This window comes from Thermobia domestica, chromosome 2 (genome assembly GCF_964235325.1).
Source record: "Thermobia domestica chromosome 2, izTheDome1.hap1.1, whole genome shotgun sequence".
In the NCBI taxonomy this organism is placed as follows: Eukaryota; Metazoa; Arthropoda; class Insecta; order Zygentoma; family Lepismatidae; genus Thermobia; species Thermobia domestica.
Window position 1 is genome coordinate 151,272,788 of NC_137455.1, and position 18,734 is coordinate 151,291,521.

An 18,734-nucleotide genomic window follows, 5' to 3' on the forward strand; every position below is an offset into this window, starting at 1 on the left:
TAACATTGGAGTTATGACCCGATTAAATAAATATAAATGAAATAAAGTAGAATAAAATATATACGGTTTGAAGCAGAAGGTACACTCTAATGACTAGGATTAAGCAGGGGGTTTACGGAGTGTACCGCCGTGTATCCTTGACTACAGCCCTGCTTACCGACGTAATGGTCTTGTCTCCAACTGCCATGTCAATGGTCTATGCATATATGCGGCACTCTTGACTACGAGCGGAAAAATATGATCTGTATTTTCACTTACAGTGTTTCTGGAAACAGAACATCAAACCTTCCTCTTCTTAAAAAAAAGTTTACAAAATATGCTGTTTTTTCCTACAGATTGCTTATTATCATTAAAAAAAAAAATCTAATATTTCATACATTTAAAATCATTTCAGATAAAAGTTTCGTCATTCGTAGGAACAAGAGTAAAAACTTCTATGCCTATTATTGTTGGTAACATTCCATTGGTAGTAATGGAATCTCAACTTGTTACGCGACCGCCTTCGTATGGAACAGTTACTAGACTACAAATGGTACCTTCGGCTCCTCAGCCAACTCCAACAGGATCAGAAGTATTTGGTAAGTAATATTTAACACTCAGAACCGTCAGTTCGGTTTGCTTCAGTTTCACCTTAAGAGTCTTCATCCCGGCGAAATTAAAATACCGCTAATTTTACAGTAATTATGTGATATCTTCAAATAGATAAAAGATAATCGAAATATGAAACAAGAGCGCCCTAGACAATATTATTTTACATGAGAAACCGTTATCACGACTCACTTATCTGCTTTCGATTTCGAGCCATTTTGAAAATCGGCATTTATTTTCGCGTTTCTAAACAGCCGAAAACGGAAAGCCACTAGGTGACTTGTGATAACGGTACCTCACGCAAAATAATATTGTCTAGGGCGCTCTTGTTCCATATTTCAATTATCTTTTATCTATTTGAAGATATCACATAATTACTGTAAAATTAGCTGTATTTTAATTTCGCCGGGATGAAGACTCTTAATTCAAGCCCCATAAATTAAACCAAAACTCAAATTTACAGTGACGAAGGTACTTAAGCCACTAAAACTCGGACTCTGAACTTGATTTATCTGAAAGATATTCAAGTGCTATGCCTGTGCATCCGCCACTGAGTCTATCAAGTAGTATTCACATAAATTCTTTGTCCTGGAATATTGAGATCGTGTTGCCCACTAGACAAGAGTTGGGACAAGAAGTATGAATCAGTATTTTTAAAATCGAGACCAGACAAGAAACATGACGACTTTTCCAGACGACAAATTCCATGAGTCTCGTGGATAAAACCAGTTCACCCAAGTCTTGAAGCTCAAACACTATTTAGTGTTACATGATTTATAGTATAAAAACTATAAATTGATAAAGTGATATACGAACATAAAGAAGATACATTGATCAAACATTCATCAACATTAAAGATACGTAAGTCGTTAGGTACCGTAAACTGGGTATACTTTGGCCTTTTTTTTTTTTTTTTTAATTTTCAAAATTCCTATTCAAATATCTCCTAAGATTTAGGAGGTAATTTAATGAAATTTCTCCTTGTTAAAATACAATCCTTTGGCTTTCTTTTGAAAGCAATAAATAATCAGTGTGACCAAGGATGATGATTGTAGTTCCAATTTTTTGATGCCATGTTAGATTTTTCATGGTTTGGGTAAATTTAGCCTATTTGTCAAAATGACTAATTAATACACGAAAGTATTATTGTAACACTGTATTTAAGAAACAGAATAGAAGAATAGGGTGCTATAAACACAATGGTGAAATTATCAATGTTTTTACTCAATTTCAATCGAACGAGAAATATCGTTCAATGAAAATTTTTGCGTCCTACTTGGGTGAATACGAAACATCTATAAAAGAACGTTACAAATTTCTGAATACTTAACTTAAAATACCTGTATTACAAAGATAGGGGTGAAATCACTTTGTTGAATTTAGAGGCAAACAAAACTATCGTTCAATGAAAATCTCTCTAAGTGGGTGAATACTTAACTTTGAAAAATAAGAGCACCATTTTCTTCATTGTGGTATAGTACTTTACCAGTGCCAGAACTCAATTTTAGTAAAAATTCTTGCAATTCAGGCACTGTATAATAATATCCTCACTTAGAAGCTAATGGGGGTTAATTTTCCTTATTATATCGCACCATTCGTACACCATTTCATCTTTAATATTGGGCCATTTCCAACACGCCGATGTTGCCCCAAAAATTGGGCCTAGGTTACCCTACGCAATTAAACTCTTAATAGTTTGTGCGTAACTGAACAAACATTTAAGGCGTTAGCTTAACAATATTCGCTAATGAACATATTTTTATATTCTACTTACTTGTGTATTCAAGATAAGTCATTTTAATGCAATGAACAAAATTTGTGGAACTTGAAAAATGATAAATATTTACTTACTAACAATTGCTAGCATTTTGCTTCCCACGTTCCAGAAACAAATCACTAGAACCAATATTCACGTGTTCTCAATGTTGTAATACTTCGATCCACAACTTCTCTCACTGATAGAAACCATAATAACCATGTAGGAAGAAGTCAAATCTTTCTCTTACTTTGGGCCAAAGTTGCCTTTAAAGGGCCAAAGTATACCCAGTTTATAGTAATATACTCCGTAAAAAAAAAAAAAAAAAAAGTCTTACATGTTCTCGTTATACGAAATGATTTTGATAACTTCTTGATAAAATTTAATAATAGTAAGGGCACAAATTTTGTACATAAAATTCCTAAACTAGAAAAGAAAATATTTTTTAATTATAGAGGCAAGATGAGAAAGATTCCTTCTAGAATCGATACGAGACACACTTCTACAAAATTCATGAGACGAGACGAGAAAATCTTTAATTTTATTTCTCGTTTCGTCCTCTAGAGAACACTAGTTGAGATCGAATATCTGCATCCAATGGACACAGATATTATAATATTAATCAGTGTAGCACAAAAAAATATTATTTTCATGTATTTTTGATTATGGGAATAAGAAATGTCTACAACTCTGAAAACTAATTAAAAGACATTCAATATTAAATTTTAAGAAAAAATGGAATGAAATCTTTCAGTTTAACGTAGCACGATAATGCCCTTTAGGCTAAGGGAGAAGGATTGAATGATGATTTAAAAATTGGTGGAATGAAATGTGGGAGGAAACGAGAGTACCACGAGAACAACTACGGACACGATGTTGTCCACCATAAGGTTTCTTCGCTGGGAATCGAGCCAGGGGCCCCACACACCAGAGGTAAGTACTCCACCACTTAGCTACAGTACCTCCTAAAGTGTAAAAGTAGGTTATAGATTTGGTTTATTGTATTTCATTAGATTATTAGAGTAAGCCATCATCTTGCTATTGTCATGATAAGAGACTTAAGTAAGTATCTTTGTCAATTTGCTCGAAAACTGTACATAAAGATTTAGTCTCAAGCATGACATTTTCTTGAGTCGGGTGAGATCTATTGATTGAATTATGCATTATCTCTGGACATTTTTCCATTATATATTAATACCACCGTAGAACTATTTACTTTTAAATATTTTAATCTATACACTAATCTATGCTTGACATTCATTAAGTTGTTCTTAATAGTCCTTTCCTAGAATTGAAATGGAATTTTAGAATGATTCAACGTTTCTAACAAATTACAAACTTTTCAGAAGTTGAACTTGGTATTTCTTGCCTACAGAATAGATGGAGAGATTTTCCTGAAACAAAATAATAATAATAATAATAATAATAATAATAATAATAATAATAATAATAATAATAATAATAATAATAATAATAATAATAATAATAATAATAATAATAATAATAATAATAATTTGTGCTAGTTGTAGTAATCATATACAGTATTAATAACATAATAACTAGTACTAATTAAGCATTTGCCAGTAGTAGTGACAACTGGTATCACTTCTTAGTCTACTTTCAAGAAAATAATGCACATATTTAATCGAAACAATCACTCTTGTTACTCAAATATTTCACTGAGCTTCTCAGAAGGACTTTCAACAGATGATGCTATTGTAGAACTTGTCGAAAGTAATATCATTTTTTACCATGTAGTTATTGTTTAATAAGCATAGTACTTTAAGTCAAAAAACTTTCTTCACATGCAATATCAGCATCAGTATTATTATTATTATTATTATTATTTTACGATGAAGTTACATACTGTATAGCTGAAAGAAAAATATGAATACCATGATCAATATAAATTTATTATGCAGAATAATCGCTTCAAGTTTTACAATAAGATTAGGTTATATTTTGTAAAATTTATTGTTTTCTTGCTGTTGTCGTAATTAGCTACCTTTTATATATACGTATATACAAGAAAAACTTGACCGAAACTTAGAGAAATAATTCCTTACACAAAACTAAAGCTTGGATTGAAAATCAGTTGTTTCGAAATTAAATATATCATGGAAATGCAGTTAACAATCTAAAAATTATAGCTTCAGAACTGATGCTATAACAGTGATTAAGCTGCAAAAGAAGAAACCATATCGTTGTTCCCAGATGTATGACTCCAGTGACAAGCTCAATTGTATGATAAATTAAAATGTGAAGAAGAAATGTGTCATACAATGACTATAGTTGTGTTGAACTTTCTTTTGACGCACTTCACGTTTCTACGATCTAGCGAAATCAGTGCACTTAGGTCTAAAGGGAAGCGCCTCTGGGTATTACACTTGCATTGTATTTTATTAAAACCCACGTTTCCGTTCTCTTGGCTTCCTATGTTGTGTTCAGTACATGTTTTCCAAGTATGGACCTATGCATAAAATAGTCGGTATATATAAAAAAAAAAAAAAACAAATACCTTCTGTAAATGTCAGAACTCAAATCGTAATTAATGTATCTTTATGAGCAAATAAATAGAAAATTCGGCTTCTTATGGTTACACTTCGATATTTATAGTTAGAGTAGATATAATTCCCCTCAAGACGCATCTCCATATTTTCAACAGATTTTCTTCTAACTCTCTCTCTCTCTCTCTCAAAGTTGCAGCTAGTTCCTTTTCCTCTTAATTAAATTCCAATATTGTTTTCCTCTTCTATATTCTTTTCCAAAAGATAATGTTTTCTTGTCCTATTCAGTTACTTTCCAGAAATTTAGAAGTTTGTTTCTTTTGGTATACGGACAAAATCTCGCGGCCGAAACATCGCCGCCCAAAATCTCGACGGCCAAAACCTCGCGAGACAAAATCTCGCCGGGCCAAAACCTCGCGTGGCCAAAACCTCGCCGCCCAAAACCTCGCGTGGCCAAAACCTCGCCGCCCAAAATCTCGCCGGGACAAAACCTCGCCGCGAATGAAACTTTTCTTCAAAATTTACCCAATGTGTTTCCTAATATGCAATTCCACATTATAAATAATAATAATAATAATAATAATAATAATAATAATAATAATAATAATAATAATAATAATAATAATAATAATAATAATAATAATAATGATAATAATAATAATAAGATACAAAACATCGTGTGCGTGGGCTTTCTCGGGTTATTCCCCTTTCCTCCCACTTTCTTTATTCGATCATTTCCTTCATCCTGGTCATCTACGTCTCCTTTAACCTATAGGACATAATCAAGGGACGTCGTAAAAACTCATATATTATTTCATACTTTCATAAATATTATTAGATTTTTGTTAAAATTTTAAGTTTTTGGATGTTCCAAAGTTCACGAAACTAAAATCGTTAGTTGTCATTACTTTCCTTATGCAGACTTTCTTTCCCTATAACCAGTTTAAAAACATCCTGTCGCCCTACCTTCACATTGAAATCCTCTAATACAGAAATAGAATTTTCATATGGTATCGCGGGACTTGGTCAAATACCCGTGATACTTCTTTGAAACCGCGTCTTTTATACCGTCATCCTTATCGTCTGTTGGAACATTTACATTTTGGTCAGGCGAGATTTTGGGTATGGCGATATTTTGGGGCGCGAGGTTTTGGCCCGCGAGGTTTTGGCCCCGCGAGATTTTGGCCCGCGAGGTTTTGGGCGGCGAGGTTTTGGTCAGGCGGGGTTTTGGGCGGCGAGGTTTTGGCCAGGCGGGGTTTTGGCCTGGCGAGATTTTGTCCCGCGAGGTTTTGGGCGGCGAGGTTTTGGCCAGGCGAGGTTTCGGCTTGGCGAGATTTTGGGCCGCGAGGTTTTGGGAGGCGAGGTTTTGGCCAGGCGAGGTTCTGGCCGCGAGGTTTTGTACCCAAACCGTTTCTTTTATGAGGAAGTTGATAGACTAAGATCTTAAAGCTATTGCTAGCGGTATAGAATAACTTCGGTAAAGATGCCCTACTTTTTCATTATTACCCATTTGCTACTCATGCAATTGAGATGAGGTTGTTGAATTTATGATGTCTTAATTGTAATATCTCGAAACACAATTTTATTTCAGTAAATTTAAGAACTTAAAATAAATGATTTACAAAAACCTTCAAATGGGTCATCTTCGGCATGTTTGTGGAGGAAAGATGACCCAGTTTCACAATTTTTCAAAATGTGTTCATAAACGTCATAGAAACAGGCAACTATGCTTTTGTACCACTAATATTACTAACTTTAATTTCTACTAATTGCCTATCTAATTATAAAGAGAATTTTCAACAAAATGATAAGTTTCCTCTACCTACTATATTTTCTAAATCTATTTGTAAACAATGGATAAAAATAAAAGAAAAAAGGATTGTGGACCTTACATATTATTATTATTTGTTCATTTTTTTCAAACTTGGATTTTTTCGATCACAATTAATGCTGCGATATGCAGTGAACCTACAGATTAAATCCAAACAACTGTAATCGTTCAAATTTTACAAGGCGTTCACAGTGGGAATCGAACCTGGAACTTCTTGCACCAAAGGAACATGTACTAGACACTAGACTAGAGGGGAGAGCGGCTTTCTTTTAATATGTGAAGACCTGCTCCCTGAAAAAGTAATGCCTCCCCTCATAACAACTTGCTAGCTACAATACTGGTACAGTGTGCCACAGAAATTCTTGATGTACAAAGTCCGCGAGATAGGCAACCCAACTAACGCCTGCTCCAAGATTAATTACGCCTGGTAGTAGCTAGCACAGCAGCATGAAGTTGCCTCCAACTGTTAAAAGCACAAATCGTAAAGAGTGCTTTTGTGCAAAACTGGAGTGAAACGCTGGCTGAAGAAATGACAAAGGGAGTCTTTGGATACTTGTACTCACAGTACTTTTTGTTTGTATGATACACACGTAAAACTATACACAACCACTTGAAAAAATATACGGATAACAGAGGCGCTGATGAGAAGATAACAGTAAGGGGACTTAGTTAATATTTGATATTATCCGTTCATTTCGTGCATTTTAAAGTTGTTTATTGACACTATATTCTCCCCTTTTCTCTTTGTGTCTCAATGTGTAAAATTTCCCAAATATTATACAAATCATGAACCCTCAGTTATATTTGTAACCTAACGAAAATACGTTATTAAGAGTCGGCGGGAGTCAAGTGAACTTGACAAATCGAAAATCTATCAGCCTTCCTGCTTCTCCTTGCAGTGCAAAGTGTTTCCTTATTTTGGCAACAGATGGGGTTGTTGCTGAAATGCCGTCAAAGCAAATGGCACCCCTCCTTTTCCTTCGTTTTCCCCTGCATGTGGTCAAAGTTGGACAGTGCAGGAGGGGATGGTTACGGCTGGAAATGGGACAGAAGAGTGAAATTCCTTTCTTTTGGCTAAAAGAGAAACAGAACTGAAGAAAAAATAAATAAGAGGGAGCAACATGATTATCAGCCGTCAGCTGCGTGTCTAGAGAGCCATTCAAATATCTACGACGGTTACAAACATCTCTTTCTCAAAGGATTCTACCTATGGTAAATAACAGAATAGTGCGAGAAGAGTCTGATATAAAATGAAAAACCATGCCAATATTAAAAAAAAAAAAAAAAAACGGGAGAGAGAATAAAACTATTCTAATTTATTTAGGGCCATCGTGGTTAAAAAAAAAAAAAAACTTTCAATTGAAAGGCAGAAAACCCAGGCAAAGATCTGAAATGTATTGACAATGTGACTCTTTTCTAGTGGGATTTATTTCCTTATTTTCTTTTCAAAATATGACCACCAGATTTACCCTCTCTCTTCACATTCGAATGGTCCTGGGTTCGATACCAGTGGATGACCATCCTGAGTTTTTCCTATTACAACAGGAAAGGGCTGCAATATTACATGCAGCCTTGGGAACCGGATTGATTGATTGATTGATTTTGAGTTTTACGTCCCGTTCAGCAGCGAGGCTATATGAGACGTGGACCTACTGATTAACGTGGAATCCGAACCACATGAGCTCCCGCCGGGAATTGAACCCGGGTCCTTGGGAACCGGCTTGGAAGGACAGGAGGGAGCATATGCCCTGTTTGGTGTTATTTTTTATTTGGGGAAATAGACCACTTCATTAACAATAGAATTAAAACATGTGTCATCTTCTTTAGGAAGGTACACTCATGTCCAAAATTATTGCTGCATGTCTATAAATATGTTGTTGTAGGAATATAATTTGATAACGAATTCATCCGATATTTCTTATCATGTTGGTATGTATACAATCGGCAGATACATGTATGTGGCAAATTTCATGTCAAAAGAGCAGTAAATAAGAGCAATAAAACGAAAATAAAACTTTCGCGTCCATTTAGCAACATTTGTTTAGTCATTCTAATTTTCGTATTTATAAATAGTTTCCTATGAAATTCACATATACATTTCCCGATTGTACACATAATTAGTATCAGTAATAAAAGTACCCAGCAAAATCATTATTACATTATATTCTTACAAGAAGACAGTTATAGATATGCAACAATCATTTTGGACATGAGTGCACAAGGACATAACAGGTGTTTTTCAAACATTGAATTAGTGTTCGTATAAATTGAACTTATTTCTTGACGTCATAGAAGTAAGAACTGTTGCAGAGCGACGTAAGTCCGGTGACAATACAATATTCCATTGTTACTTTCATACTTTGCAATATATCTATTTATTTTAAAAGCAAATTTTAATATATTTTTATTTTCAACTTCTTTATTCTAAAATAAATATTAGCCTTGAACCAGCCCTGGTTTCCCTGGTTGCATATCACTTTAGGATTTGGAATATGTGTCCAATGAATAAAAAATGATAAAACACCTTTTAAAGACATTCTTTTGTTAATCAATTCGCACTAAAAAGTTAAAAATAATTTTGTTTATGCAAGACTAAATAAAAAAGAATAGTGCGCGTCATTTTAAGAATTTATAAAGTAACTGTAAGCCTATATTAGAGCGCATCCCATTTTTTATTTTTTTGTCATGCATAAACATTTTTTTTTTTTACTTTTAAGTGCGACTTGATTAATGAAAGACTGTCTTTAAAATGTTTATTATTATCTTTTTTTTATTATTGTTAATGTTTGAATCCTTGGCATAGGGTGTTTATTTTGGTAAGGTACCATCTGGTGCGTTTCTATACTACTAGGGTACCGGTATATTAAAATTTAGTTTCCTATGCGTTACTACATACATTAAACAGCACTTAAAAAAAAAGGGAATTACTACCGAATATAGAGTGTTTCTCCGCTAATAACAGGGAGACAGATTGAGGGTACCAAACACCCCTACCGTTGATTAAGAAATATTTAGGTGTCGACACTGATGAGCAACATCTACATTTGAATTTGAATGTTTTATGGGCTTTAGACAAATGATTCAGAACGGGATACATGGGGGATGGGGGACGGACATAATGGCAGGAGGACAAAATGGCAGAGGACGAAATGACAGGCGGACGAAATAGCAGAGGACGAAATGGCAGGAGGACATAAAAGCAGAAAGTATAATTTGAACTCTCGGGTTTTAAACTATTTTATTTCTTACTTGGTAAATGAAGATTTCAACGTAAATTTTCGATTTATTCATTATGTTCCAAAATTGGAACTGCTAATAATATTTCAATTCTGAGAATTGTGATATCGTGAGAATTAAGAGAGTGCCACCAAGATTTCCGCCGGAAGTTTGGGATGCTCATGAGGCAACTCTATTTAATAATCCTCGCATAAATAACTTATGTGAGGAGTGGAATCATAAGTTTTTCCATTTGGTTAGACACAATCACCCAACGGTAAGGAAACTCATACAAACTCATACATACAAGAAATTAATGTCCACTCAGAATAAGCCTCAAATCTGTCCATCTCCCAATGTTGAAGACAACTCTGCTCCCAATTCTCCACAGCATTGTTTTCGACTACAGAAATATATTTTGAACATCGCTATATATATATATATATATATATATATATATATATATATATATATATATATATATATATATATATAATATGAGAATGATCTTACCCTTCCTCCCCTTCCCCCAATGTTGAAGACAGATGTGCACTGTTGCATACATACCTGTCGTTTCTCGTTTCTTTTTGTCCATGAACTCAAAATCCTGGGCAATGCTTGCATAAACTTCCTGCCATGCTTTTTGCTTTTCAATTCTATCCTTGAAAGAGTCTGTTATCTTATCCCATATGCAAGGTCTACATTCCACAAGTTCAATAAGGGTTAAAATATCGAATGGAAAAATTCTTGCCATCTCTAAAAATCTAAGCAAAACTAGAAAGGTAATAATACAATAATACACAACCTTTTCATCCAGTCACTGTAGCTAAACTGCGGAACTCTATCAGGGGGTCGAAGCCGGTACAAAGGGGAGAGGGAAAACTTCGATACATAGCTTTGGTCTTTGTTTTCAATTGCCATTCCACAAATTCTTTTAAAAATGGGGGATTTGGGATAGTTTTGGAAGTGAGAGAAAAAAATCTGCAACAAGTGAAGCATAAAGTCAAATCCCTGTTGTTGAGATCACAATCAAGAAAATGCCAAATGAGTCACTTGTCCTTGAAGCTTTGCAAAGAGTGTTTGATTGTGCTGGTTTCGTTTCAAAATAATGATAATTCTACTTTGACTTGTCAACAAATATTCTATTCAATCATTGCTTATTGAGTGGGACCGGGAAAAGTGATTTGCACACAATTTTGATGAAAATAAAAGGAAGTAATAATAATCAGGAGTTTTTTTCATATGCTTATGTTCACAGTGTATCAAACTTTGAAAATTACGCTTAAATTAATTTCCAGAATGTATTAAAATTTATGTGCATTAATAGATTAGAAAATATACCATCAAAGAATGTGTGTGTGTGTGAGAGAGAGAAAGAACAAAAAATTAAAAAGGAGTGGAAAATAATCAAGAAATTAGTTATCTAAATTTCCTATACTCTATTTGGTAATAGCTATTTAGAGGGAAACCAGTATTCTTCAGACTTCCCACATTTTATACTTATTTAATAAAGGGAATTAGCTACTACAAAACAGAGACTGTAAAAAATAATAAGCTGTTCCGAAGTTGTTTATAGGACAAGATAATAATAATATTAATATACAATTGTAATAGATAAAATGGAAACAAAAAAAAATTCCAAAGACATGAAACGAAACAAGAAAACACAGCGCCTTGAAACTCACTCTCTTCATCTAACCCACTGGCCGGCCGACATTATAAGCCGCATGTGCATCAAATCATAAGAAAACATTGCCCCCGACAAAATCGGTGTCGGCGATATCGCCGACAATATCGGGGGCTTGGCCGACAGCATCTGCGTGTCGGAGGATCGGCCGATAATGTCGGTGGCGTGTGCAAGCTACGGTTTGAAGTCTATTTCACCGCCATTATCGGCACTTCCACCGATATTATCGTTGCCGTGTGCAAACGCACTTAGGAATCTTCCCCCCGCGGTAAAACCTGCCGAAATTGGAAGCAATATCAAAGAAACACTGCTTTGAAAAGAGAGGGAGCAAACATGCATAAAGAGATAGTCAGAGTCGGATTTAGGTTTAGTGGGGCCCCAAGCTGTTTAAGGTAATGGGGCCTTTTATGTGTGTCCAGATCAACATAGACACCCTACATACAGAAATGGAGAAACTAGAGATAATTTAGGAAGCAGACTAGCAGAAGGAGCTCCATTAATTACATGAACCTAGGCTACATAGCAGGAAGCACTGTTGCTATGTATATATAAATTTTATTTTATTTTTTAAATTTTCTTATATTTTAAAAATGTATATCCAGTTTTTCTTTAGATTTTGGGGCCCCCCAAGAGAGCGGAGCCCTAAGCTATAGCTTGTTTAGCTTATACGTAAATCCGGCGCTGTAAATAGTATATACTGTATATACAGGCACGGATCCAAGGGTGGCTATAGAGGCTATAGCCCTCCCCCCTTCCTTGATGCTCACGTATACACAGGATAAAATGGGCTTCAATCCTGTTTACTCTGGATAAAGAGGCAAACTATGGTTTAGCTCCTCCCTTGATCATATCCTGGATCCGCCACTATATATATATATATATATATATATATATATATATATGTGTGTGTGTGTGTGTGTGTGTGTGTGTGTGTGTGTGTGTGTGTGTGTGTGTGTGTGTCTAGTACACATAAACGAAGATTTTGGTTCGGCTTCTCCTTCACAAATCTTTGTCGAAAGGTTGACTTTATCGCTTCAAACACAAATTACTTCTTCTCATAGAAACCATCTACAAATACACTGTACTACTGAAACAGAAACCATCAACTAAAGAGGTCATAAATTTTGTCATTTCTCGTGTTTGAAGTTCCCGTTCTTCACAATGATTTCCTTCCTTCCGCCCCTGTTAAGAAGCTCAAAGTAGGTTTTCAAAAGGACTGGCTCCCGCTGACTGTGAGAAGGAAAGTGGGATGAGGAATGACTATAGTGACATCTAGCAGTTAGTCGGCCAAGTACGTGAACACGAAAAAATCTGATTTCTGAATTCTGTAGATTCAATGATGAAGGATATAATTTCTCATTGATTGTGTAATGGATGTCTTTGGAAACAGCGAAAAAATAGTACAGTAGCGCACAAATACAAAGATTGTACTCCATTCTCAAAAAAGTCCGAAGTTTTTAGCTCTTTTCCTTACTGTAAAAAAACAGAAGACTTTTCCCTCTAATTTTGATCATTTTCTTATGGGAATTTGGATTATAATTATCTGTATTTATAAGAAGAAAATATCACGCACAGCGTTCAAATTGCACCTTTAAAATGAGATGCATCATATTTAGTGAGCTACTGAGACATTTTTGCAAAAGAACGAAATGAAACGATGATTTGCCTAAAAAATTGTTGAGATCCCATGTTAAATTGAACACCAATATTCCGGCCGCTGTGGCTCACTCCTTCTCCCTCTTAAGGAATAAGTTCTCAAATTAATTTGATGTTATCGAATTTTGCTTTTTTAATATTTACAAATAAATTGCCAATAGTTAGTATTTTCAAAAATATTATTTAACGAATAATGAAATCAACAATTTCTTCTGTCGAAGTAGTATTACGTATGAATCAGTACCACCGGAACCTAGGAGTTCGCGCCCTGTTAGACCCCTAATATTTTCATTGGAGGTTGGATTCTTCCCTCCAAACGATCCATCCATACTTTTAATTGATTTGCAGATAGGACTAGCGCAAAACTCGGCACAAAGCTTTGGGTTAGTTAAAAAGAAAATAACCTACCATATATACCGCATAATCTACAGTATCCGTATATTATTTGATACGCGGATATGTATAGTTATATGACCTAAGTAAACTTGTTTGTATAATCCTCATTTGAGTTAATTGTAAGTTTAACAAAGTCCTCCGAGTGTTATCTTCTCTTCGGCGTCTCTGGTATCCGTATATTTTTTCTAGTGGTCGTGTATAATTTTATGTGTGTATCATACAAACAAGAAGTACTGTGAGTTCAAGTATCCAAATACTCCCTTTTGTCATTTCGTCAGTCAGCGTTTCACTCTATTTCTGCATAAAAATACTCTTTACGGATTTGTTCTTTCAACAGGTGGGGGCAACTTCACGCTGCTATTCTAGCTACTGTACCGGGCGTAATTAATCTTGGAGCAGGCGTTAGTTGGGTTCCCTATCTCACGCATTTAGTACATCAAGAATTTCTGTGGCCCACTGTACACCTATGATGATATCTGATTTATTAGTGGCAATGCTCTTCATTTTACAATGAAGGGATAATTGATTCACCCAGAAATTTACCTTTTCAAAATAATTCAGCCAGATAAAGAATGTTGTGACAAATCAAGTGTGTCCCAGGACCCCTTCCCCAAGGATACTTTTTTTAGTATTTTGTACACCCCTCATACATATTCAGCTCGCACAAATGACTTAAAATTCAATTCATGCAATGGGGGGCGCGGTGGCTCAGTGGTAGAGCGTTCACCTCTGGTGCTTGGGGTCCCGGGTTCGATCCCAGCCCCCGCCAAGTGAACTTTGTGGTGGACAAACACCGTGCTCGTGGGTTTTCTCGGGGTTCTCCCGTTTCCTCCCACTTTCTTCATTCCACCATTTCACTCATCTCTCATTATCACCGTCTCCTTTAGCCTAATCGGCATAACCGTGGGACGTAAAACTCAAAGATTTCATTTTTTCAATTCATGCACATTCTTCTGATTCAGCTTGCTATCCAATTAGTGTTATACACATTATGTGAAGTTCATTCAGTCCAATATTGATCACTTAGGGAGCGAAAAGAAAAACAGTTTATAAATAGAATATTACATCATTGAAAGTAGCAACACGGCCAGGAAACCAAGCTCTTGCTCCAAACGGGAATTTCCCGTTTGCTTCTGATGAATAATTATTACATGTTATTACAGAACAATTAGTGTTTCATATTCAAACCAGACATTGTTTAAACCGTAACGAATGTACAAATCCTTCCAACACATAATAAACTGGTTGTTCTGAACAGAAATATTAAACCTTTAGTGTTATAAACTGAGGCATCTTTGCTTCAATTTTACTGGGGCAACTTTCCCAATTTTGAAGCAAAGATGTCCCAGTCGATCACGTGACATACTCATGGACGAAAAAACACAACAAAGCATATTAGCGTTTGTAAAAGACTGAAGTTCTTAAGCAATTATGTCTTATGTACTTCTATTTAACTACTGTCAACAGCATTACTACATTTCAGTCTCTAAAATTATAGACACTGAAATAAGAGTAGCTTAGCTTTATGAACAGGCCTGAACAAAAGCAGCTTCTTTCTCCGATTCAACTTCCACATATATTTACTCAAGACTGTGTACCCTTTCACGCGCATGGCAAGTCCTGTGTCTACGAGTCACAGGCCTTGAGCAATTCGAGCAGGGGCATCTTCACTCAGTGGGGCACCTTTACCCAAGATACTACTGTATAATTGAAACTACTAGTTGTGTGGTATCATTGAACAAATAGTTCATTATTGTTTCAAGAAAAAAATAGTATAAACGCCAACATTAGTCCTTTGTCTATTGAAATTAAGATTAATATAATTAATACATTTAAAAGTAGACACGACAGGTTCTTGATGTTCTATTTTAAAGAAAAATAAAAATTGTAAACATGGAAAAGCATTATTTCAATCTACATCTAAATTCGACTCAAATATGATTACATGTAAATGCTCAAAAATATACAAATGAATCTCAAGCAAGTTTTAACCAAATACAAATACTCCTAAATGTGTAGATTTTTTCCTTCTTTTTAATGTAGTGATACTTATTCTATTCATATGAGTTAAATCAGTCGGGTTGAGATGGAGAGATTTCCCCTCGTACTTGAATTCAATTGTTTTTAGCAGCTTGGTAATTAAGAAATAATGTAATGTCTCCCCACCAACTTGGTGTTTGTATTCCCAACGGAGCCGAAGCAGTTGTTGTACATGCAACCCGAGTTTATTTTTCCTCCATTCACAATGCTCCTAAAGCTATCTTAAAGCTGGATTTTCACAACGCATTTAACGAGCTTCGCCGGGACTCCGTGCTCACTACAGTGTTGAATGAATTTCCTTCAATCTATCCATATGTTTACCAATGTTACGCTCAACCCAGTGATCTATTCTTAGGTGAAGACACTATTTCATCCCAGAGAGGAGTACAACAAGGCGATCCCCTGGGCCCAGCACTCTTTGCTATAACCATACATTCCTTATTTAAATCAATCAACACTGAATTAAACATTTGGTACTTGGATGATGGGACTATCGCTGATGAGCCTGATGTAGTTCTTTCAACTCTAGCACAAATAAATGAGAAGGCATCTGCACTTGGTCTAAATTTGAATTTTTCAGAGTGTGAAGTTGGATTTCTTGGGTCAGACGAAGCCAAGTTCGACCTATTATTTAAAAACTTTGACGAAGCTGCCCCAGGAATACGTCTTCTAACTAACCATAATGCTTGTCTTCTAGGCGCCGCTCTCACAAAGGAAGCATATACCAATGTCCTGTTAAGCAAAATATCGAAGTTAGAATATTTTTTGTCTCGTCTCGCCTTGATTTCTGTCCATGCAGCTTTTTTTCTTCTACGTTTCTCTTTATCGATCCCTCGTTTAAACTACTTCTTAAGATGCTTTCCATCTTGGAATGAGACTCCACTACTGGAAAAATATGATCTTATCCTTAAAATGGGTCTGGAGTCAATTTTGAACTGCTCCTTGAGTGACGACTCTTGGATGCAAGCATCCTTACCTGTTGGATTAGGAGGTCTTGGTATTCGACGAACCGTTGATATGGCGATTCCTACCTTTTTAGCGTCCTACCACGGATCTCTTCGTTTAATCGAGGCTCTCCTTCCACAAGGTTACCACCTGGACCCAGATGAAATAGTTCAAGAAGGCTCAATTAAATGGATAAATATAACAGATACGGACCTTCCAGAAATCAGCAAAAGAGGTTTTCAGGCATCTTGGTACACACCAATAGCAGCACATTTTCATGAACTTCTTTTACAAACCGTTACTGTTCCTGAGGATAAAGCTAGGCTTCTTGCTGCGTCATCCCCCCATGCTGGGGCATGGTTAAATGCGTTACCTTCCCCCCCAATTAGGTCTTCACATGTCTAATGAAAACTTCCGAATCGCAGTAGCCTTAAGACTAGGTTCAGATGTTTGTGAGCCAAATCACTGTCCAGCTTGCGGGGATCAAGTTACCCAACGCAGCCTGCATGGCCTCTCATGCATGAAAAGCATAGGCAGGAACACCAGACATTCATCTGTTAATGACATCATTTTGCGAGCCCTCACAACGGCAGGAATTCCCTCCATTCGTGAACCGTCAGGCTGTTGTCGTTCTGATGGTAAACGACCTGACGGCATGACATTAATACCTTGGATGAGAGGCAAATCACTAGTTTGGGATTTTACATGTTCGGACACATTTGCCCATTCAAACCTCCCATTGACTGTTATGAATGCTGGAGAAGTTGCTAGACGTAGAGAGGCAGAAAAGGAAAGGAAATACAACAATCTCCTCGACAAATTTATTTTTGCTCCAATATCCATCGAGACCAGTGGGGCATGGGGTTCTAGAAGCCTTGATTTTATCAGAGAGGTAGGCAGACGCATATCTATCGTTTCTGGAGATGTTCGTTCAACGTCCTTCTTAGTACAACGTATATCCATTGCGGTCCAACGTGGCAACGTTTCGTCAGTTCTTGGTACGTTGCCGCCTGGGCAGAAAAGGAAAGGAAATACAACAATCTCCTCGACAAATTTATTTTTGCTCCAATATCCATCGATACCAGTGGGGCATGGGGTTCTAGAAGCCTTGATTTTATCAGAGAGGTAGGCAGACGCATATCTATCGTTTCTGGAGATGTTCGTTCAACGTCCTTCTTAGTACAACGTATATCCATTGCGGTCCAACGTGGCAACGTTTCGTCAGTTCTTGGTACGTTGCCGCCTGGAAGGGAACTGGAGAAGATATTTCTTCTCTAGTAGAGTAAAGCGGGGCAAAAGGTCACACTTAATGTTCAGCATGCTATTGCTGCTATACCAAAAACAATATTGAGATGATCCATAATTGTTATTTTTTCTCGAAAGCCATGTGAAATGAATTTTTTTATAAAGCATATATAAATATGGTAAATTAATATATTGTTATGTTTTCTTCGTTAATTATTTTGAACTTCTGTGCATAAAAATTCTGTAGTTACATTTTACTGATTATTACACTGTATTTCATATAAACATAAGTGAATAGAAGGAAACATGTAAAATAAATAAAGAAAATTGTTTATGTAATTTTCATATTTTTTTTCTTTAGCTAATCCTGTGTATTTGGAATCAGAAGCCCATCATGCTGCAGCTTCTAATCTAGGAATAATAGAATCACCCCGTCGAGCCACTTCTGCCCTTCTGAATGTTTTGACACTCAATGAAGATGTGGGACGGATGAATCAAACTACTTAAAAGTCATTTTCTGAATACATCATATCAAATTGTCATGAGAAAATAGTCATTAACACAAATAAACACACATACTTGTTTTGATAATCATATATTTGTATGTTTTCGTGTGAAAATAAAGATATATTTATATTACTTTTGAAGATTGTTTTAATTTTATTTTTGAAAGCACTAAATTCAATACAAAATCAGGTCTCAGCTATATCATGAAGATGAAATTATTAAAATAATAATAACTCTTAAGGTCTCAGGCATTATTTCCTAATTTAACAAGGACAAAAGTAAAATTCTTCCCTTGATTACTCAACCTGTTCTCTTTCTCCTTCCTATGATCGTTAAAGCCTGTTACTACGTCATATACTT

At 35.6% G+C, this 18,734-nt stretch overlaps 1 protein-coding gene across 2 annotated transcripts in view; it reads left to right on the forward strand.

Moving 5' to 3' along the window:
• Positions 1–18,444, forward strand: part of LOC145679749 (arrestin domain-containing protein 17-like) — a 49,228-nt gene extending 30,784 nt beyond the window's left edge. For both annotated transcript variants that reach the window (XM_081750308.1, XM_081750307.1), the window contains 2 exons: positions 395–578; positions 18,229–18,444. In XM_081750308.1, the coding sequence (XP_081606434.1) occupies positions 395–578; positions 18,229–18,374 (330 nt within the window). In that variant the 3' untranslated portion in view covers positions 18,375–18,444. The remainder of the gene's footprint in view (positions 1–394; positions 579–18,228) is intronic.
• The last annotated feature ends 290 nt before the right edge of the window (positions 18,445–18,734 follow it).